The following is a 25,017-nucleotide window of genomic DNA, read 5'->3' as shown; positions in this document are numbered from 1 at the left end:
GGAAGTCAGACAGAGAAAGCCAAATATCACACGATATTGCTTATACGTGGAATTTTAAAAAATGGTACTGAGGAATCTATTTACAAAACAGAGATTGAGTCACAGACATAAAAAACAAGCTTAAGGGTACCCAGGGGGAAATGGGGAGGGGGATAATTTGGGAGATAGGGACTGACATATACACACTATTATATATAAAATAGATAACTAATAAGAACCTACTGTACAGCACAGGAAGTTCTGTTCATACCCTGTAATGACCTGTGTGGGATTAAAATCCAAAAAAAGAGTGGATATATGTCTATGCGTAACTAACTCACTTTGCTGTTCACTTGAAAGTAACACAACTTTGTAAATCAACTATACTTCAATTGAAAAAAAAACCGAGGAACTTAAAGTCCTATTGTTTCTAGTGTTGTCAGACTGTAAATATTTACAGCAATTATTTATTTAGAATAGCAGGTCTACAATGTCCTGAAACATCTGTAGAAGAAACTTTTACAAAACCTAGGTGGCTAGAACAAGAAGCAGTGACTTGAGATGTGAATTCTGGCTCACTTTTGAGTCCTCAGACCTTGAACATCTCATTTAAATTCTCTAAGTCTTGAGGTAAAGTATCTGCAAAATGGGAATCAAGTTATCTGCTCTGATAACTTCACAAGGTTGTTGCTTTGACATTTATATATCTTTACATGGAATTCACTGAACATATGAATTAAGAGAAATAATAAATATTACATTGATAAATATCTTAAAATATGGGGGGAAAAAACATTGATTTCTGAACAAGCTAATAACAAGATGGATTTTCAGACTTTATGTTAATTGACCCATCAGAAAAGGTTCTGCAATCTATCAACCTCTTTCCTTTCAGGATACCATACTCTTTGGGTTTTCTTCCTACCTCACCAGTCTCCCCTTCTTAGTCTGTGATTGGTTCTTATACTTTTTTCTAAGCTCTTCAATATTGGGGTAAAGGATTATAGTGAACATAGACAGAATATCCAATATTCTATCCACACTCACTGATACTCTTGTTTGATCTCATGTATTTAAATTAGATAATAATAGCTATGGATATTAATATTGATATTAAAATGTCTCTAATTTGAGTCTCTAAGTTATACCTCAACATGCAATACACACTCAGATATCTTGCTAACTTGAATTACCTGCTCTTCTAGTAGGCAAAATTAATAGCTCCAAAATTGTGCTCAAAATCTTCACCCACTCCCTGCTTTGCCCCACACTGGCTAATAGTGACTACTCAGAACAAAAAACCTTGATATTATACTAGGATCTCTCTTATTCTTACATCCCATTTGCAATGTGTTAGCAAATCCCTGGAGAAGGAAATGGCAACCCACTCCAGTACTCTTGCCTGGAGTCCCATGGACGGAGGAGCCTGGTAGGCTACATATAGTTCATGGGGTCGCGAAGAGTCAGACACGACTGAGTGACTTCACTTTCACTTTCACTCTCATGCACTGGAGAAGGAAATGGCAACCCACTCCAGTGTTCTTGCCTGGAGAATCCCAGGGATGGGGAAGGCTGTCTATGGGGTCGCACAGAGTCAGACACAACTGAAGCTACTTAGCAGAAGCAGCAGCATTCCTCATGTTAGATTCTTTGGTAAACGCTTTACCTCTTATCTCTCCTAACAATAACCACAATACTCTATCTAGTCTCTAAAAATATTAGGGGCTATTATAAACTTTATTTTGCAGATGACAAAAGAAAGACCCAAAGAGGTTAAATAAGGTAACTAGTCTCAACTACTGAGTAACAGAGACAGAATTTGAAGCCAGGAACTGGACTTCAGAAATCTACTCTATGCTGAATGTTAGCTGTATTAAAATCCATTATCTGTCTGAACAGCCACAAAAAATGATTTGAAATATAATAGAAATGAAAAAAAAAAAATCAAGAAAATGGCCAACTGACATTCACAACACCAAAAGGCACAGCTTTTGTCCACAAGCACAAAGACACAGGGAAGAAGTAATGGAAAATTCATCCCCATACGCAATATGAACCATAAAGTGATTGATAAGGAACTTGTAATGCTTATATGAAAAAGAATGTTAAAGAATGTTTCTGAGCAACACAAAGTAAGTTCTCAAAAAAAAAAAAAAAAAAATTCAGGAGAGAAGCCATATTCTTAGACAGAAAAATCTCAGAACTATAAAGACGTCAATTTTATCAAATTCAATGTAGCCATAATTAAGTTTCCAACTGGAATTTTTATGAAACTTGACAGCTGATTAATAAATTCTTTTGGAAGAGAAAATGCACAGTAGTCAAAAGGTTTTGAAAAAGAGCAATAATGCAGAACTTGCTGTAACAATTCCTTAAAGTTACAGTTTACTTTTAATTGAACTATATCGATAGAACAGGTAGAGGGACCAGAAGTAAATCTATGCACATTTAGTAATGTAGTATATCAGGAAAGGTGTATTTAATCAGTGATATTAAAAAATGGAGTATTCAAATTATGGTATTGGGGACTATTGGTCATGAAGGATATGAGCATAGGAAGGAAAGAAGGCAGGGAGGGAGAGAGAGAGAAAGAGAAAGGAGAACAGAGAGAGAAAGGAAAAGAGAAAATAAAAGGAAAGGAAGGAAAGAGTGATGGAGGAAGGATCCTACCTAATAGGATACATCAAAATAGAAAAGTCTCAAAAACACTCTCACTACCAAACAAATAAAATGATAATTATTTCTTTTAAAAATAAAATTTTATTGGAACAGCCAATAATTTATTCATACAAATGTATGCTACAAACATGAAAAAGTGAAAACCAAGGAAAGAAAGATTACTTCACAGCAGCATATAGTATGCCTCCCTGAGCTATTTTCACCTATATCCCAGAAGAAATGAAGGAATGATGATATATTCTGAAAATATAAAGAAAAGTTTAATCCAAATCAACTAATTTGGATAGAGGAAAGAAGGTGGTAGAGTAGACAGTACTGGGGAAAAAAAAAAAAAAAAACAACCAGACTGAATATGTCATTGGAAAAAAAAACAACCAGACTGAATATGTCATTGGAAGACATCTACAGAGGCAGAAAGGGCCACCAAGTCCCATTGAACTAGTATAGTCCAAATCTGGTTGATACAAGCATGAACTCAGTTTGGCTGCCCCTTCCCATCAGCAATGTCTCCAGGGAAACAAAGCTGCTAGACAGTAATTCTCTACCTCATATGTGGTAGAGGCTCATTAGGGATAATGCGAACTAGGTAAGGAAAGTGCTGTCAGTTCTAGTATTTAAAACTTTTGATTTTAATAAAACCAGAGCTCAAAGACAATAAAATATTTAAAAGACTATATGGACCTAAGGCAAATTCTGACAACACCCTTGTAAATAAAATACACGAATTATATAGAGCAAAGGCAACATTAATATGGAGAAAAATAAACTAATGGCATAGAAGAAAGACTCTAGATAATAACTTCCTTCTATCAGAGAAAACATACAAAGTTTAAAATAGAGAAATTATGATAGCTGCAGAGGATTAAAAAGATCATAAGAATTATTGCTTTCTCTGAAGACCTCAACAAATGGAACTGAATGATATTGAGTGATATAATATGGAAAAGGTCCCTGAAATGAAAGAAGTGAAATGGCAAAAATGTATCAGGCATCCAGGCAGAACATGCCTGGCATCAACAGGAGAAAAATACCAGGCTTTCCTGAGACTTTTAATAGCAATATCCGGTGCTAGAATTTTGTAGAGCAATGAAGTAACAGGAAAAGAAGAGAGGAACCATTAATAATATTCCAGAAAAGAATAAAGACAACAGAAGCCTTTCACGGGAAATATTTCAAGGAATAGCAAACAAACAAACAAAACTAATTAACAATGAAATACAAGTAAGGAAGAATGATTTGAATAGTAAAATCAGTCCTGGATAATCCATAATAAAAGAAGGACTGGTGGTGAGACTGACAGCCATCTGTATGTAAAATTAAGACCAAAGTGCCAAGGCAATTAAACTAGCAGAACAGAATGTAAATATTATGAACTCTGACAAAGTTAAGTATGTAATTATTAAAAAAAAAACCTGAAAATGAATAGGGGTGAAGACAAATTGGAGGAAAGCTAATCACCTCAAAACGCACGGCAGGGAGTTAATGAACACGGTCTGAAATTAAAACATGGGGCTAATGCATCCAGCTTCTTAATGGTATTCATCTTTTATTCTTAACTATAAAGGTAAGTTTAGAAAAAAACCTTTCTCATGGTGAAAAAATATTTAAGGTCAGCAGTTCTTTCCAATTTGTTTCTGTTTGCTGCTGCTGCTGCTAAGTCGCTTCAGTCGTGTCCGACTCTGTGCAGCCCCATAGACGGCAGCCCACCAGGCTCCCCCGTCCCTGGGATTCTCCAGGCAAGAACACTGGAGTGGGTTGCCATTTCATTCTCCAATGCATGAAAGGGAAAAGTGAAAGTGAAGTTGCTCAGTCGTGTCTGACTCTTCGCAACCCCATGGTCTGCAGCCTACCAGGCTCCTCTGTCCATGGGATTTTCCAGGCAAGAGTACTGGAGTGGGGTGCCATTGCCTTCTCTATTGTTTCTGTTTAGTTATGTATAATATACTAATAATAAATAGCAAGTATATGTCTCTCAATATATTGATCTTTTCATTTGTGCAAATCTATACATAACTGTCGTGATATTCACCAAATGTTAATTGTTTTTTTTTTTTTTTTCTTGAGTGTAAAGACTTTGGGACAATTTGTGTATGTGTTTTAACTTGAATTTACACGAGAGTAAAATAAATCCCATCTGCATTAAACATCTGAATGTGAAATAACAGTGATAAAAATGCTAATAACAAAAAGATTATAGAAGCTTACAGGTATCTATTTGTATGCATTGGTTTTGCAAGGGAGAAAGGAACCTGAATAGAGATTTTCCAGGGCAGCTGAGGAATACAGGGTCAAGAGATTATCATGCTGTGTAAGCAGGAGAGAGGTTTGTTGAACTTGCCTGGCCCCATGGCTTTGTGTCTGAACTCTCTAAAGAACTGAACACAGGAGGTGAAAACCTGATTGCAACCAAGAACCCAGTTAGCATCAGAGCTTCGAAGCCAAATGAAATGACTGGAAGTAAAGGAAAGGTAGAACCTTGCTCATAGATCTGCTATTGCAGGAATCCTGAAAAATGCAAATTTGTTTGCTTTGCTATGGAGTTACTGGAATTGGAATTAACTGGTAGTTGTCCCCGACACAATTATCAGCCTGTCATGCACGATGCTGGGGTGGGGGGCAGTGGTGAGGTACCAGCTTAAGTGAGGATCCTTAAATAGGAAAACAAAACAAAACAACAACAACAACCCCAAAAAACTAAGAGAGGTGTTCAGCTATAATCAAATGAAGTTATTGTTGCTGTTGTTCAGTCATTAAGTCGTGTCTAACTCCATGAATTGCAGCACGCCAGGCTTCTCTGTCCATCACTATCTCCCCAAGTTTGTTCAAACAATGAAGTTGGACAATATTTAAAATTGCCCTAGAGAACTCATGATGCAATGTTTTTACAGTAGGAACTAGTGAAATGTAGATAGTTTAACCATCTCAGTACTCTGAATTTCTGAAATCTTGAGAAACATTTAAATTACATTAAAAAGCTGGTGATACAAGTTTTAAATTCCTGATAATTTAAATATTTAACCTAATGTTAGACTGCATGCATTAAAGTCCCATTCAGAATATTATATATAAGGTCAAATTCCATATTCTTTGAATATTTTGTACCCAAAGATAACTATACACTTAACTTCACAAATGTTGAGTACCTACTCTATGAAAATAATGTTAATTTTGAAGATGCATTGAATTCTAAGATATTTTAAACATACAACATGCTTTTCTGTGTGTGCTGATATGATCAACCACTTTAAAAGGTTGTTTTCTTAAAAGCATGAAGAAGAGAGTAAACTTCACTGGGTAATAACAGAACTTCAAACGTCTATAGCATTTTGGTGGTGAGCACAGGGCCTGTGAGCTTGTAGGGTAGAAACAGCCCATGATTTATTAAGTTAGGAGGTTAGGTGCTTATGTCTACGGGCAACTGCACTTTCTGACCAATAGAAATGTACTATCTTTCTACAGGATTAAATAACTACATAACTAGAAAATAAATTTCAGAGTGCAATACTGGCTAAATATAGAGAAGGCAAGCCATTGGCATTAGCGCAGGAAAGCACACACACAATCAAAACACACACACACACAAATCAAAATTGCAGGAAAAAAACTTGCACAAATCAAAATTGTAATATACTTCTATTTTTCTATTAATTGAATTTTCATAATTACATTTTGAATTGATTAGATTTTCTTATCTTACCTACAGGAACTTATCTTACCTACCTACACTTTATCACAAAAACATTTGAATATATAAAAATGTGTAGAAAGATTGAAATGTACAGTGGAATTTAAAAAATGATGTAAAATCTCATCTCTACAATTATTACTGAGTATTTTGTGTTCTTTTTTAACCTAAGATTTAGGCATTTTGATCAGTTTCTACCAAACTCATATTATTCATGAGAAAAATGAAGGCTCGGGAACTTTGTGGCCAACTTTTTAAAACAGTGCAATAACTTGACGGCAGAGAAAAAACAACTGCATGTGTTCAGGGTAAGAGAGTCTTAATGTGGAGCTTGCTTATAAAAGATACATTTTTCTCCTTAGTTTAAATATTTATTTTTGTGGCATATGGGTAGAGACATTTTCAAGGAGTAAATGAGTCTCTTTTTTGTTCTCAAACCAGACCTCCAGTCTGCCTGCTGATGGAACATGCTTCCTCCTGCCTGGGCGGTACCACACTTCACAGGTACTGAGAGGCAAAGGATAACTAGAGGAGAAGCGCCAGGACTGGGGATGGGAAAGGGAGCATACAGATTCCAATCAATATGGTGGGTTTTAGAAATGCTTGTGAATTTTCCCAGGGATAAAGGTTTGAAAGCCCATCTGTCACTACCTCACATTTAAATACTATCACAGTAAATTCCTTCTTATTTGGTCCACAGATGGAGTGAACATACCTCGCAGGTTCTTAGGAGAATCCTTGTGTACACCTGTTGCTATACTCTCAAAAATGTTCCTACTAAGAAGGTAAATTTTATGATCCTCCTGCCGACAGGGACCTTGACAATCCTTCTCTAAACTGTACTCTAAAGAAGATACTCCAAAATGATCTAAAATGGCTTTGAAAATAAATCTTTTTTTTTTTTTTTTTTTTTTGTGGTGAGGAGGGCGGTCATCCCTGGATTTATCAATAGGATATATTTTCAAAGAAGTTCCTGCCTATGATGACTCTCACCTTTGTCCTATGTTAAGTACTATTTTTATTTTCATGTATGAGTTTGCATTTCTTCAAATATGAAATTATTTAATAGTGCCAAACACAAGAAGGAATCAGAAAATAACTGAGTGGTGATGACTTCCAATCAAAGGGAAGATGCTAATATGTGTTAGCATGCTATTTTTTCAGTTTTCATAAAAATAAAAAAGAACAATACCAAACTTTTAAATCTAGTTGGTTTTGCTTGTTTATTTCTGTAAGGTCAGGTGTGCATACGGATCTACTGTGTTATTTATTCTCTGACCAAAATCTAGAAAATAATTTTAATAAAAAATTTCCAATACCCAGAGTAGCAGTCACTATAGTATATATAATACATTAGGAAGCATTGCGGCTTACACATAACAAAATAAAAGTTAAATGTAATATAATTATCCTATTTAGAGTTTTTATAGAAAAGAATCCTTTGTTCTGTGTTCACTTTGATATTTAAGGGAAAAAATAGCCTTGAAGCAAATTATAAAATTTTGGCTTACTGTGCAACTCATTTGCTAATATATTATATTAAAAATATTCAAACATTATTCTAGTCTAAAATAGACTTTGATATTTATGAAATAAGGTTAATAATCTTTCCATATTTAACAATCTTTCTAATTATTATGTTTTATTAAATTAATTTCCACACATACACACTTGTCCCAGGGGAGTGCCTGTTACACTTGAAAGAGTCTAGTGAGATTTTGATGTACCAAAGATACTACCTTCTGAGAAATAACACACTTCAGCCAAAATAAGCAACATTAAGCTATAATGTTTTGATTTGTACCATGCTGCCAGGTGATAAAATACACATAGCACACACACATACATTCACATTTGAAAGAGTAAATATTCTTACTGGTTTTAAATAATGTAGATCCAGAAATAAATTCAATTTCTGTACTAAGACTTTTTGTCACCTCTTTTAAAAAAATGCATGGCCATTAAAGCTGAAAAGATGTATAATATATTGAATTAGAACCATTTATTCAAGCCAAGGTTCTTGCAAAAATTACTCAAAATATGTTAAATGCCCCTTTTGGAATGAATATAACTGGATTTTTAATGTCAGAGGGGCATATTTTATAGACTAACAAAAGCAACACTGCAGTTTAATTCAAAAAGGCTCTCTAATTTGTCAGTTTGAAACTAACCTTCTCCATGGGTTTTTCAATTGTTTCATTGTTTTGATTTCTTCACATAAGTCTTAGCATAGAGTAACTAATGCATACTAAAGAGATAAGGGGTTTTTGTCTTCCTATTTTCAAGCTAAAACATAACCTGTAAATTATCTTTTACAGTAAGCCAAAGCCAGTATCACATACCTTTCGGGAATGAATTTCTTTCACATACAATGGAAGTAGAAACTCAGATATACCTTCAAGTCGGATTCCCTTCTTGGTGACTCTCAGATTTCCCATACCATCCTACAAGCAATGAAATATAGTTCACTTTTAGGTTAACTGGAGAATGAATAACTGGCCATAATTTTCTTAGGCCTAAATTGAGAAAACAGTAAGCTCAAATCTGTGATGATTTAAGGAAAATTAGAGGCTGAATCTGCTTAATGAATGATTGCAGCAGTTGGCATGCATGTAGTGGGCTCTGTGTAAAATGAACAGGAAAAGAGGAGGATAAAGGACCTGGTAGCTTCTTTCCAGTCTAACAGAGACTAGGACTCATCTGTGAATAAATCCTATACTTTCTTCATGCACCAACACTTTTAATTATTTATTAGGCATAATTATACTTGCTTCCTGATTATTAAAAACAACTCTTTGTTTGCAGAGAGATCTAATGATATTTTACATGACAGTTATACACATATTTCTACTATAAATGCTCACATTTGTACAAGCAGTTAATGATGGACTAGTGTATGTAAGCATGGTGTCCCAGTATTTTAATCATGGGTAATGCTTATGTCCTTTTCTTTAGAAAATAATACTCCATGAGTATTATAAAACAGGGCACAGATAATATTTATGAGACAAAAAATAAAAATAGTAAGAACAGAGTAGTGATAGGAATCAAAGAAAGGAGATTTCACGTCTGGTTGGAGAGTACACCACTTCTCGTGGAGGAGACTGACTGTGATAAAAGACCTTATATATGGCAAAACCAATACAATATTGTAAAGTTAAAAAAAAAAAAAAGAATATGGAGTTTCTACAAGAGATGTCCCTAGAGGGAGGAACGAACTGACCATTCTGGGCACAATCAGGAAATAGTATTCCACCCAACCTGGCTAATGGAATATCATGAGTGAAAACAATTAGGAGCACGTTTTGAGGTCAGAGAAAGGAAAGCCATGAGCGTAGAGCTAAGGAATCTGTATGTATTGACACAACAGCCTCCAAGAGAAGGAACATAAAAAGTTCTTGAATAGCTCAATGGTTTGAAATGATCAGAGTTACACGTTAAGGAAAATCCGGTAGAAGTACTATGTGGAGCTATCTGACAAGAGTGTCAGCGATAATGCACAACTCTGTAATAAGAGAGAGGAGTGTGGTGGAAGAGCAACTTTCAAGAGCTGGTGACTAGTTTTTTCTTGAGATACTGAAAAGGGGGCCATTTACCACTGACCCAAGGATTCACAACTATGACTATATAAGGACAAATAGTGAGTTTTACAATTGGAATAGGGAAATCTGTAAGCTCAACGGTAAAATAAGTTCAGCTTTGAACTTTCTAACTATACTTCCAGAAGTATCACAAAAAATTCAGAATTTTATTCATCAACCAACACATCTGTAGAAAGCAGGCTGGGAAGCGACAGTTGCTTTGGTCTTGCTTGACTTTATCATGATGGGAGAACAAGTTCTATGTGGGAAAAAAAGTATATAAAAACAAAGGAGAAACTCCTAGATAATGAGTAGGTCTGTAGGTTGGAAAGACGTATTCTATACATTCTGGGAGGCTGGGATTAGCAGAAGAGGAAAGGCAAGAGATTCAGATAGTCCTAGCCTCTACCCTCTGCTTTGACCTCAAAAGAAAGCCAGTGAATTAGTAGAACAATGCATAGAATTTTGAATAAGAACTGAAGGCCCTTTTTCTTTAACTCAGACAAAGAAAAACATTAAGAAGAGAAATGGAAATATTCTGAGGTGGAGAGATGTCAGTCTTCTCACGGAAGGAGAAAATAATTGATTCTGGTTGAACTGAACTTTGGATCAGAGGAATTCACTTCTTGAGCTTGAACTTTTTATCAGCTTGAACTTCAAGCTGACACTGAAAATGCCTTATAGGGAAATGAACTAATTTTTTTAACATGAAAATTTCAAGCATCACTGAAGACAAATTCTGATGAGAAAACAGGCATACTTTTTTACTCTGAGACAGAACTAATTTATATCAGTTTTATAACTGATATAGATATTAGTTACAGGTCATTCATTCACTGACTCTTAAGAGTTTTGCAATAGTATGCAACAGAAACATGCAGGATTAACAGTGATAGAGTTTCAAAATTGAGGATTTATTAACAGGAATGGCAAAAAGTCATAGGAATGTAGTGTCCTAAAGTAACAGAATAATGTCCCTCAAATGGCTATTATTTTTCTTATTAAGTAGAGACACGTAAAGCCAGAAAAATAGTATTAGGCTGCAAAAATAGCACAGAATAAAGAATATCAACAGGTGACAAATTAATGATCAAGTTCAATAGGGGATAAAAAATACAAGAAATGCTAAGACAGGTTTGTCATCAGATTAGACACTCAGGTTTTGAAATCTTGAAGGTGAGAACATTTCCAGTCATGATAAGGTCTGGAGGACACGGGAGCTACAGAAGTAGACTAGAGACAGAACTCTTTCAGTACTACAATAGTACTACATATAAAGTGACAAGTGGCCTTCAAACATTGTTTTGTTTCAGAGGGGTTTTCTTGAGTTAATCGCACACAGTGGCTGTCCAGGTATGTTCTCAAACGCCTGCTTGAAAGAAGTGCTCTGAAGTGCTTCTACAAAGTCACTTTGCAAATGTTTAAGGCAACTGCTAGAGTATTTCAATACGCCAGCAAATTTAGAAAGCTCAGCCATGGGCACAGGACTGGAAAAGGTCAGTTTTCATCCCCATCCAAAAGAAAGGCAATGCCAAAGAATGCTCAAACTACCCCACAATTGCACTCATTTCACACGCTAGCAAAATAATGCTCAAAAACTCCAAGCCAGGCTTCAAGAGTACGTGAACTGTGAACTTCCAGATGTTCAAGCTGGATTTAGAAAAGGCAGAGGAACCAGAGATCAAATTGCCAACTTCCGCTGGATCATTGCAAAAGGAAGAGAGTTCCAGAAAAATATTTACCTCTGCTTTATTGACTATGCCAAAGCCTTTGACTGTGTGGACCACAACAAACTCTGGAAAATTCTTAAAGAGATGGGAATACCTGACCACTTGACCTCCCTTTGAGAAATCTGTATGAAGGTCAGGAAGCAACAGTTAGAACTGGACATGGAAGAACAGACTGGTTCCAAATAGGGAAAGGAGTACATCAAGGCTGTATATTGTTACCCTGCTTATTTGACATATATACAGAGTACATCGTGAGAAATGCTGGGATGGATGAAGCACAAGCTGGAATCAAGATTGCCGGGACAAATATCAATAACCTCAGATATGCAGATGACACCACCCTTATGGCAGAAAGCGAAGAACTGAAGAGCCTCTTGATGAAAGTGAAAGAGGAGAGTGAAAAAGTTGGCTTAAAGTGCAAAATTCAAAAGACTGAGATCATGGCATCTGGTCCCATCACTTCATGGCAAATAGATATGGAAACGGTGGAAACAGTGACAGACTTTTTTGGGCTCCCAAATCACTGCAGATGGTGACTACAGCCATGAGATTAAAAGACGCTTGCTCCTTGGAAGAAAAGTTATGATGAACCTAGATAGCATATTCAAAAGCAGAGAGATTACTTTGCCAAAAAGGTCTATCTGGTCAAAGCTATGGTTTTTCCAGTAGTCATGGATGGATGTAAGAGTTGGACTATAATGAAAGCTGAGGCCAGAAGGATCCATGCTTTTGAACTGTTGTGTTGGAGAAGACTCTTGAGAGTCCCTTGGACTGCAAGGAGATCCAACCAGTCCATCCTAAAGGAAATCAGCCCTGAATATTCATTGGAAGGATTGATGCTGAAGCTGAAACTCCAGTACTTTGTCCACTGATGCAAAGAAATGACTCATTTAAAAAGACCCTGATGCTGGGAAAGATTGAAGGTAGGAGGAGACGGGGACGACAGGGGATGAGATGGCTGGATGGCATCACCGACTCAATGGACATGAGTTTGAGTAAGTGCTGGGAGTTGGTGATGGACAGGGAAGCCTGGTGTGCTGCAGTCCATGGGGTTGCAAAGAGTCGGACACAACTGAGTGACTGAACTGAAGTGAGACTATCTCAGGGCAATAGAAACAAATTCTATCATGAATATAATTCACAGTTCAATAGAAATAAAAAATGTTTTCATAAGATGTTTAAAAAGAAAAGAACTGGATATCCATATTAAGGGTAATATTATGTATATAATATACATATTTAATTTGGGGAAGTTTTGAATCTTAAGATCAGTGTTATCTTTCTATATAACACACAATTCGGGGGAACATAGATATATTTCATTTAAATTAGATGACATGGAACTTCCCTGGGTAAATGTAGAACTGTTACCATAGTTTAGTGTTGTGAATCTAACCTTGCTCCTTTATGTTCATGAGTCCTTTTTCTGTAAGTTTCTCTATATTATTTACATGTAGCTATAAAATACATGGAACTGTATAATATATATTCACTGTATAATTAACCTGATGTTCACATTCACATACCACGTCTGCCAATAAATTATGAGATGATGAAATAATCTGGTTTCTCTTATTTAAGAGAGTTGTAAAAGTGAATTTCTTCCTACTGTCAGTATAGCTTCTTGATTCACTGTATTCCTGGTTCCTTCCAATCTAAAGGGAGAAAATAATTTCTGGATTTGCTATTAAGATTGACATTGCCAAAACACGAGAAAATAACAGAATCTAATGCACCTATAGTACAGGCCCCAACCTTGGCTGTGCTACCTTCATCCTGTGGAAGCTTGAGCAATTTAGCTCACCGTTTTGCATGTTAATTTTTGTTATATGTAAAAGGAATAATATTTAGCTATGAGTTTATAGCAAGGATGACATGAGGATGTAAACTGATTAAACTCATGCTTATCTTTTGAGTTCTTCTGTATATATGTAAAAGTACTCAAAAGTCTTAACCATTATTACATTTTATTTGAAATTTTATCTCACATTATTATAAAAATTCATATCATTTACTTTCAAGGGATTATGTTTGAACTTCAGCATACATTAAATACATTAATTATCATCATTATAGTTATAATCTATAGTAGGAGAGCTTGGATTTGAAACGTGACTACTATTTACTAACTGTTGACTTTGGCATATTCTTTATCTAAACCTAAATCATTTTCTGTAAGAATCAGAAAACAATAGTTTTACTTACATGGATGTCGTAGTAATTTAACAAGATAATATGCAAATGCATTGTTCCTGGATCTAGCATATTCTTGATAGTTATTCTCTATAGTTTATTTAAATTAATACTCTGATAATAAATATAATTAATCTCTTTTTAAAATTTTATTTTATTTTTAAACTTTACATAATTGTATTAGTTTTGCCAAATATCAAAATGAATCCGCCACAGGTATACATGTGTCCCCCATCCTGAACCCTCCTCCCTCCTCCCTCCCCATACCATCCCTCTGGGTCATCCCAGTGCACTAGCCCCAAGCATCCAGTATCGTGCATCGAACCTGGACTGGCAACTCGTTTCTTACATGATATTTTACATGTTTCAATGTCATTCTCCCAAATCTTCCCACCCTCTTTTGTCTACCTCTCCCATTTCTTCCTTTCTATTCCCAAGGGCAATCATCTTCAACCTGGTAATTGCCTTCATACTTACACTGTTTGGAGTGTAAACTTAACATTGTTTACACTGTTATTTTATTGAATTACTCCTTACATTATCTAAACCCTTGGATTATAGATTTATGCCATTCCTTTTAAATATTTAAGGTGCTTTCTAAATAAACCATTATAAATATTATCACTTTTGTGTTAAGGAATAATATAAATAAATCTTCTCTTCTACTGAATCTTTTTTATTTTTTTAATTGGTAGAAAATTGCTTTACAATTTTTTATTGGTTTCTGCTGTACAACAATACAATTCAGTCATAATTTTATATATGTATATATATATATATATATATATATATATATATATATATATATTCCTTCCCTTCCTCTTCTCCCTCTCCTTACCCCATCCCACCCCTGTAGGTGATGACAGGGTACCAGGCTGGCTCCCTGTCAGCTTCCCACTCAGATCAGATCAGATCAGTCGCTCAGTCGTGTCTGACTCTTTGTGACCCCATGAATTGCAGCATGCCAGGCCTCCCTGTCCAACACCAACTCCCGGAGTTCACTGAGACTCATGTCCATCGAGTCAGTGATGCCATCCAGCCATCTCATCCTCTGTCGTCCCCTTCTCCTCCTGCCCTCAATCCCTCCCAGCATCAGAGTCTTTTCCAATGAGTCAACTCTTCGCATGAGGTGGCCAAAGTACTGGAGTTTCAGCTTTAGCATCATTCCTTCCAAAGAAATCCCAGAGCTCATCTCCTTCAAAATGGACTGGTTGGATCTCCTTGCAGTCCAAGGGACTCTCAAGAGTCTTCTCCAACACCACACTTCAAAAGCATCAATTCTTTGGTGCTCAGCCTTCTTCACAGTCCAACTCTCACATCCATACATGACCACAGGAAAAACCATAGCCTTGACTAGACGAACCTTTGTTGGCAAAGTAATGTCTCTGCTTTTGAATATGCTATCTAAGTTGGTCATAACTTTCCTTCCAAGGAGTAAGCGTCTTTTAATTTCATGGCTGCAGTCACCATCTGCAGTGATTTTGGAGCCCAGAAAAATAAAGTCTGACACTGTTTCCACTGTTTCCCCATCTATTTCCCATGAAGTGATGGGACCAGATGCCATGATCTTCTTTTTCTGAATGTTGAGCTTTAAGCCAACTTTCACTTTCATCAAGAGGCTTTTGAGTTCCTCTTCACTTTCTGCCATAAGGGTGGTGTCATCTGCATATCTGAGGTTATTAATATTTCTCCCGGCAATCTTGATTCCAGCTTGTGTTTCTTCCAGTCCAGCATTTCTCATGATGTACTCTGCATATAAGTTAAATAAACAGGGTGACAATATACAGCCTTGACCTACTCCTTTTCCTATTTGGAACCAGTCTGTTGTTCCATGTCCAGTTCTAACTGTTGCTTCCTGACCTGCATACAAATTTCTCAAGAGGCAGGTCAGGTGTTCTGGTATTCCCATCTCTTGAAGAATTTTCCACAGTTTATTGTGATCCACACAGTCAAAGGCTTTGGCATAGTCAATAAAGCAGAAATAGATGTTTTTCTGGAACTCTCTTGCTTTTTCCATGATCCAGCATATGTTGGCAATTTGATCTCTGGTTCCTCTGCCTTTTCTAAAACCAGCTTGAACATCTGGAAGTTCATGGTTCACATATTGCTGAAGCCTGGCTTGGAGAATTTTGAGCATTACTTTCCTGACATGTGAGATGAGTGCAATTGTGTGGTAGTTTGAGCATTCTTTGGCATTGCCTTTCTTTGGGATTGGAATGAAAACAGACCTTTTCCAGTCCTGTGGCCACTGCTGAGTTTTCCAAATGTGCTGGCATATTGAGTGCAGCACTTTCACAGCATCATCTTTCAGGATTTGGAATAGCTCAACTGGAATTCCATCACCTCCACTAGCTTTGTTCCTAGTAACTGTCTGTTTTACAATGATAGTGTATATACGTCAATGCTCAACTTTCTCAGTTTGCCCCACCCCCACCTTTCTCTGATATGTCCACAAGTCAGTTCTCTACTAGGTTAATCAGGACCACTGTTCTAGATTCCATATTGATGCATTTATGTACGATACTTGTTTTTCCCTTTCTGACTTCACTCTCTTTTAAGTGGCTCTAGATTCATTCACCTCACTACAACTGACTCAAATTAGTTCTTCTTTACAGCTGAGTAACATTTCACTGTATAGTTACACCACAACATCTTTATCCATTTACCTGTCAATGACATCTAAGTTGTTTCCACGTCCTGACTATTATAAATATTGCTGCAATGAACACTGGTGCATGTGTCTTTTAAAGGTGTGGTGTTCTCAACGTATATGCCCAGTAGTGGGGTTGCTGGGTCATATGGTAGATTTATTCCTAGTTGTTTTTTTTTTTAAGGACTCTTCATATTGTTTTCCACAGTGGCTGTATCAGTTATCAGCTCCCAGTTTTCAATGGTGCAGGAAGGTTCCATTTTCTCCACACTTTCTCCAGCATTTATTGTTTGTAGACTTTTTGATGATGGCCATGCAGACTGGTATAAGGCGATACCTCATTTCTCCTGCTATATCTTAAGCTTCTTCTTTTGAGTGATTTTCAAGACCCTTGGAGTGTCTCATGTAATTCTTTGTTTTTCAGATTATTCTTTTCTCATCATCATCCACTCATTACCTCCACTAAACTATAAAGCTAATATTTTTCAAAAAGTTCTGTTTTGTCATTAAATTTCTTTTTTAAAAACTGGGTTACAAAGAACATAACATATTATACTGATATCAGCTTCATGTGTGCAACATAATGTTTCAATATTTTTATGCATTATAAAATGATCACCATGATAAGACCTGTTGCCATCCGGTCACCATGCAAAGTTGTTATAATATTATTGACTATCTTCCTTATGTCACAGCTCAGTAACTTATTTTATATCTGAAAGTCTACAGTTGCAGCATTATTTATGCTATTCAAGATATGGAAACACCTAAGTGCTCACTGTGAGATGAATGGATAAGGAAATTGTATCTCTCTCTCTCTTGCTCTCTCTTCCCCCACCACACACACACTGAAATATTACTCAGCCATTTAAATTTCCTGAATCAAATATTTTGTTTGAACCGATCTTCTTAATACTCTTACCCATTATTCAAGGCTAGTACTATTTGCATTTAGAGACTGCAAAGCCATATTTATTACAGTTTTCACACACTTGATTTTTTGGAAAAGGTAAAGGATGCTTTATTCAGAAGTATTTTTTTTGGAGTTTATTATAAGAGACTGTGAAATAAATCATAGATATGAATGTTAACAAAGAGAATATTAATAGCCATGTTATATTGAATTTAAAATCCACAATCATAACTTTGCAATTGTCTGACAATAATTCACTCTGTCCTATCTCACATAGAGTTTTTAAGACCCTTGACTGTCTGGTATTAGAAGGTGTCCTTAGATGGTTGCCATTCTCAGAATCTGAATTACTCTTAACAGGCATGTAATTGTCAAAGAAATGAGTGTGTTTACATGGAATGGAGAAAAGTTTTTAAAAATGATATGATCATTAAATAACACAGAAAATCTGGTATATGATTAATTCTTTATATTAAAAATCTTTTCAAAGAAAGGTGAAAGAATCCAGGAGACAATTACATATAGATTTTAAACATTTTTTTGGATACGTTAAAAAATAAATATCTTGCAAATTACTAGCATCATACATTTCAAAAATGTGATTAGGAAGGAAGATAAATACATATTTATATGGATTTGAGTATCTAATGATATTCCTTCTGTATTTCAACTTGCATTAGGAAATAACCTTTCAGGCAAATTAGAGACAAACTGGAGCTCAGTATGGTGGGTATTTGTGAGACTTTGGGAATTAAATATCTTAAATAAAGAAATATATGGAGAAATGGAGGTATTAGATTGCTAAAATATAATTACAAATTACTTTTAAAGGTCTTTTTGTTATTTATTCTTTCTTGCACACTAAAGGAATAAAAAATATCTATTTAATTTCCAACTGTTATTTAAAGGTGAGAAAATTCTCTTTAAAGTATCTAAGGATTTTCTTTTTCTTACCTGTTTTATGATATTATTTATAATTTATAATGAACTATTTTTCCCCAAGCATAAGAGAAAGAAGAAATAAAACATAAGTTTGTAGGTTGCTTTATATGTGTGTTTTTACTATGCTGTTTGCTGTAGTCCTGTATTTTATTTTCATTATAATTGGACTTCCTTATTCCTGACTATTATTAGAAAATAAACTCTACATAATAAAGATTGATAGACTTAGAAAACTGATTTCTCATTCAGCTTATATAGAAATATCTTTAGAGATTATTTTTAATAATACAACTTTTGTTAACTGGAGCACTATTTATTCCTTTAGTTCTTAGCCACTTATTGTTTCATAATTTATACTTTACCAATTGTCAGAGCTGTAAAAAAGTTTTAAATATATGATATATTAAATAAAATAAATACTGTACTTTGTATCTCTTATTTGGTGTTCTTTTAACTATGTGAGTGGTTTTTTAAAAAGCATAATAAAATAAAATGCAATTTGTCTTCCCAGTTTTTTTCTACTTATAATACAATTCCTTGACAAGTAAGTCCTTCTTTTTCTAACAATCCACATATCACTAGTCTCATTGAACATATGTCAATAACAACAAAATCATCAGAGCTAATATATACTGGATAAAAATAAAATCCCAAACAAATGTGGCATATATGATCACAGCTATACAGTTAATGGAGAAAGAATGGATGCTGCTGCTGCTAAGTCACTTCAGTTGTGTCCGACTCTGTACAACCCCATTAGACGGCAGCCCACCAGGCTCCCCTGTCCCTGGGATTCCCCAGGCAAGAACACTGGAGTGGGTTGCCATTTCCTTCTCCAATGCATGAAAGTGAAAAGTGAAAGTGAAGTCGCTCAGTCATGTCCAACTCTTAGCGACCCCATGGATGGCAGCCTACCAGGCTCCTCCGCCCATGGGATTTTCCAGGCAAGAGTACTGAAGTGGGGTGCCATTTTATGTTTGATAAATTCAATGAGCCTATATATAAGGGGACCAGCAATATATATTATATATATGTATATACACATATATATGCACACACATACATATAAACAGCTAATTAAAATAAAGGAGAAATAGATCATAGTTATTCAATCCAATAAGAATGTTAGAACATTAAGTTATTTTATTTTTAATATTCTTGAAAAATGTTTTCTTACAGGACATCTTTTGGAATCACAATCAGGAAAAAAAAAAATATTGGTGTGGTTTGGTCTAATGATCTAAATTTAACCATATGATACAACCTTAAACGTTCACGGAAGCAGTGGCATTGTGCCACTTTAACATGAAGTTAAGGTTACATTCTGAGGATGCTGGAGAAGGAAATGGTGACTCACTCCAATATTCTTGCCTGGAGAATCCCATGGAAAGCGGAGCCTGGAGGGGTACAGTCCATGGGTGGCAAAGAGTCGGACACGACTGAGTGACTAATAACACTGAGGATGTGCAAGAGACAGAGACTTGTTCTGAAGAGCGCTGTAGGAAAGCCAAGCATGCTATCAAAAACAAATCATATTTCTTGGTGTAGAGACAATGGCAAAGAACCTCAGGCATTTGACTCATGAAAAATAATAAATAAAACATTAATAATGACAATGTGTACCTTGAAGACTGCCATCTGTAAATGGGTGACTGAAAAAGAAATCCATATTTTCGTCTGTGTAACAAAAGTAAAAAGCCTCAAGCTTCACTATTAGTGTGTCTGTCTTTCCCAAACATGTTTAATAGGATATCAGAATTATAGTAAACTCAGTGGAAAAAGAGCTCAGTTTTCAAATAAATTTAGAAAACCACTGCAAGATATGTTCCCACTCAGAGATTCATAATGCATATTAGCATTCTCAACACTCTGAGAAGTCTAGAAGAGAGAAATACTTTACTTTGTCTAATACAAACTTCTCCAAGCAATTGTCCAGAGGGACCCGCCCCCTCCCCCTGCCGCCACTCACTCATTTACCTTTTGAAATAGGTGCAGTGCTGTCCCTTTGAACACATTGTCTTCACTTACATTTTATAAACTCTGAAGGAAGACCTACTCAAAGAGGAGGTGCACTGTTTAGCATGAAAGCTTGAAAAGATGTGATTAAAGAATTAAAAGCTACCATGTCTCCACAGACACTTACTGAAAGCCTATGTAGAGTGCCACTGAATTCTGTTGATAATTCAGCTTCCCAGATATATTGAAAAACTGAAGAGGCCAGAATGAGCATGGCTAAGAATCCGGGCTGCTTCTGAGATATAACTTCTTGTCCATAAATAGGCAGTGCTGAAGACACCTCTGGTTTGTGCACATATCTGTCTGTTACTGTAAGGCTAATTTAGTTTCTAAAACAAGAATCACTTGTTTGAACAAGATCACTTGTTAATCAATTGTAAATTAAGAATAAGACCTTAGAGTATGGTAACTCTACATAGGCAGGCCCCAAGGTAAGGTCTTATATAAAAATACCTTCTAAATGTCCAAAACAACATTTTTGGTTTCTACCCTAACTATGGAATTAACCCTAAGAGCTTAGTACAGAGAAATTTAGCAAATAGCAAATTAGCATTGTCACAACAACTCTGTAAAACAGACACATTATTGCCCTCATTTTATTTAAAACACACACACACACACAACATACAAATAAAGTAAGTGAATTGTATGCAGCTAGTAAGTTAGCCCAAAGTTTATTTCTCTCATTCTTATTCAGTATAACAACTATAGGGATAGAGAATGTAAGCTGAATTTATTTTACTATGTAACCCCATTCAGTTCAGTTCAGTTCAGTCGCTCAGTCATGTTAATATTTTTCATTATTATTTATGAACTAATGTGTACTTCTTTTTCTTAGATTGCTTGCCTTTTAAATTTTAAAATAGTTCCTTCTCTCACTGACTTCATTTACCAGCACATATTTCTCATTTGACTCAGATCTGTATCATGGTATTCTGAAAACAAATTATTTCTGATAAAAGTCTACTTCCAAGTGATTATAAAGTTCATCTTAAAAACAAAGCCACCCAGAACAAATTATTGATATTTGTATAGTCACAGACATTTTAAAAGAGCCTCAGAAAAATAGTTTTGGTAAATAAAATCACTGTTTCACATTCTTCCTATTAACTGCTTTGTAATTACTCTCATCCTATAAAACAGTTGTGTGTATACATGCATATGTGTGTGTGTGTGTGTGTGTGTGTGTATTTAGAAGAGATGTGTTGCATAGGAAGGGTAGGTAAAGTTAACTTATTGAACCCCAAGTTGTAGTCATCTTACTAGCTTGAGACTAAGAGGATATTAGGTGAATGTGAAGACTGGATGAAGATCAGACTGAAGGCAGTTGCCCCAATGAACAAGCCATGATTCTTTGCCAAATTTTTGTCATGAAACAATTTTTTGACCCAGAATTCATTGATCTCTCTTGACAAATTTTTACAGTCATTGGACAAGTGCAGCTGCCTTAGCCTGAGATTCCTCAGAAATGAGGATGTTGGTTATTGCCATTAGGTAAGCGCACTAAGTCCAGCAAAAGTCTGATCTCACTTCAATGAATGACTTGCCCCACCTACTGGGAAAACCAATAGCAGAAGACTCTTAACTTTCAGTCTTACCAGGAAATATCTTAGTTGCAAAGAGCTGTCTTGTCCAAAATCATGCCCCCCAAGCCCCACCTGGGATGGCTTTCATGGCTTTCAATGTGGCGATATCAATATCCAGCCACCATATGCCCCTCTGGATAATCTTGGGATTGTTTTAGCTGCCAAGCCCACTGCAGGATCAGTCAAGGGTGCTATTCCTCTGCACCACATTTTGACTTCTCTCTTCTCTCATCTCAACCCTACTCTCCTGATGCGATGTTATTATCTAGTTTATTGAGAAATCTTTTAATCAAAATGCATCTAACTCCATGATATGTTTTAGATTAAAATTAAATTAAAACAGCACAAGGATAAGACTGATGCTAAAAATGTCAGTAAATTATAATCTATGTTAGAGAGATATTAATATTTCTGGCAGGTGAGAAGAAAAGCAGGATAATATGGTATTCATATTGACAACTCAAATATATGATTTTTTTCTTCCAGAGAGCACTTTATTAATATATTATCACACCAGGAAAGCTCTTTCATCTTCAATGCCTATGCTGCAATCTTTCTCTATGGTTATTCATTTATCACAGAATTTCTTAAAATATTTGTTTTCAATCAATGGTAATTTTCATAACAACCCAGATCCAGACAAATAATGTAGATCTGGGTTAGTTTCAACCTACCTGGATGACAGAAAAAGAATATCTCTTCATCTGAATGTTAAATTAAAATTTTTAAGATGACCACTTAGACTTGCGGTTTTTTCAAATTTTTAAACATGTGTACATTTGGAAACTTCTAAGAGGTAAAATATGATTTTTTGTTGGGATATTGGTAGAAATTATTGTAAATAATAACTTTATTATCGATCTTGTTTCTAGCTTTTCATACACAATTTAGAGCCATGGGTAAATATTTTCTTTTCCTTCCACACAATGAGTTAGTTGTCAATGTGCTATGAAAATCTGGGGATAGCCTTGTGTACTGCCTTTTGTGAGTGTGTGGCAGGGGCAGGGGGGTGTGCACATGCTTTGGAGGGGTGTGTTAAATGTACGCCTACAAACAATACCTAGAAAATGTAAAAAACAGAATAATATTTATGTAAATTAAAAATACCTGCATAACAGATGATATTTGTGTCAAAACACATAGAATCACTAAAAGGAATACAACAGTTGACTACGAAGAAGGGGCAAGTGCTGATAATGGGAGTGAAAACAGATACATAAATAAAAGGAATGAAAGAATAAATAAATGAATAAAAAATAGTAAACATTAAGTGAGAATTTTTATGGACAAACGATGTAATAATGACACTTTAATAAATTGATGGACATAATTATCTCAATCTTCTGCACCTGCATTTAAAATTCTTATTATCATTAATGTATCTAATTAAAATTCTTTTTCATATTTTTGATGGCCTTATCCTCTTATAATGCAAATTTTATTTTATCAGCATCCAAAGATAAATTTAACCTAAAATATCTTTCATATTCCAAACTATATTCTGGTAAATTATGATCTAATCACAACAGCAGTTTATTGTTTCACAAACATTCCCATAATGTATCATTTTCTTCGTGTCCTTAAAAGCTTCTCTTATTTTATTCCACTGTTTTTTGCAATGCCTTATAAATCCTTGTTTACTAGAAACTCTATCCATGTGTTCTGACTTTACTAAGAGAAGATATTATACCTCTGAGTTGGAAAAAATTCTCTTGTATTTTTCCTTTAGTCACAATATTTCTGATACTAGATGTGTGGCTTTTCCACACAGTCAAGCATCCTCTCAGACACCAGGTATCCTACAATTTAACCCAGTTCTCACACTATGTACCTGGACACAGACCCCTCGAGTTAAGGTTTCAATCCCAGATTTCCCCCTCCCCCCTCCCCCACTTCACACGCACCTTGTAAGGTCAGGTTGTTACCTGTGCCTCTGAACAACTGCCTATAAATCAGAGGGTCCCAGGAGCCCCTCTTCAGGTTTAATTAATTTGGCAGAGGCGCTCACAGAACTCAGGGGAGCATTATTTTACTAGATTACTGGTCTATTATGAAAGGTAAAACTCAGGAAGAGCCAGATGGAAGCGATGCACAGGGTCAGGTGTAGGAGAGGCTGTGGAGCTTCCATGCACTCTCCAGTCACCAGAGTCCCAGCACCTCCATGGGTTCACCAACAGAGGAGCTCACCAACCTTTGTAATTTTGGAATTTTTACAGAGGCTTCATCATGTAAGCATGATGAATCATTAACAACCTCTAGCTCCTCTATCATTCTTTGGAGAGAGGCTGGGCTGAATATTCCAAGCTTCTAATCATAGGTTGGTCTTTCTGATGACTGTCCCTATCCTAAATCTACCTAGGAGTCCAGGAAGAGCCTCCTCAATAGAACAAAAGATACTTCTTTCATCCAAGACATTCACCAGGAAATTTACCCAAAAAACAGGATTAAAGAGCAAATAGCAGAACAAAAGAAAGATGTCCCTACTGTTCTTCTCATAAAATTATAAGGGTTTTAGGAGCTCTGATCCGGGAACCAGGAGCAGAGATCAATATACACAGTTGACCCTCAAACAGCAAGCATGAGGGCTGGGGGCACAGAACCCCTTTTGGTCAAAAATCGACCTTCCATATCCACATTTCCACATTTGCAGATTCAGCCAACGTCAGATTAGTTAGTACTATAATACAGATTTTCAGAAAAATATCCACATATAAGTGGAACACTTCAAATAGACGTTTTTCAAGTCAATTGTGTATTTTCTATTATTTCACTTCTATTTTTATCTTTAGAATTTATCATAATGCCAGTATAGATAAGCACAAGTACTAATAAGTACTTGATAAACATCAGTTGAGGTAAAATGCATTTTTATAATGTCTAAGACTAATCACAGTGCCTCATATGGCAGAATAGCTCATAGCATAGTAAAGCACTCACTGAAAATATCTACAAAATGTTTAACAAAATAATAGAGTGCAAACATATTGTTTTTGAAGGTAAACATACATTGCTGTTGTGGTGAAATATACATCACATTGTATTTGCTATGTTTATCATTTCTAA

General features: G+C 35.6%; 1 protein-coding gene across 1 annotated transcript in view; it reads right to left on the bottom strand.

Moving 5' to 3' along the window:
- Positions 1-25,017, bottom strand: part of SGCZ (sarcoglycan zeta) — a 1,115,594-nt gene that overhangs the window by 169,563 nt on the left and 921,014 nt on the right. Inside the window, exon 3 of the mRNA XM_027529936.1 lies at positions 8,686-8,787. Within this exon, the coding sequence (XP_027385737.1) occupies positions 8,686-8,787 (102 nt within the window). The remainder of the gene's footprint in view (positions 1-8,685; positions 8,788-25,017) is intronic.

This window comes from Bos indicus x Bos taurus, chromosome 27, assembly GCF_003369695.1.
Source record: "Bos indicus x Bos taurus breed Angus x Brahman F1 hybrid chromosome 27, Bos_hybrid_MaternalHap_v2.0, whole genome shotgun sequence".
Taxonomy (NCBI): domain Eukaryota; kingdom Metazoa; phylum Chordata; class Mammalia; order Artiodactyla; family Bovidae; genus Bos; species Bos indicus x Bos taurus.
This window is presented reverse-complemented; position numbering and strand designations above follow the sequence as displayed.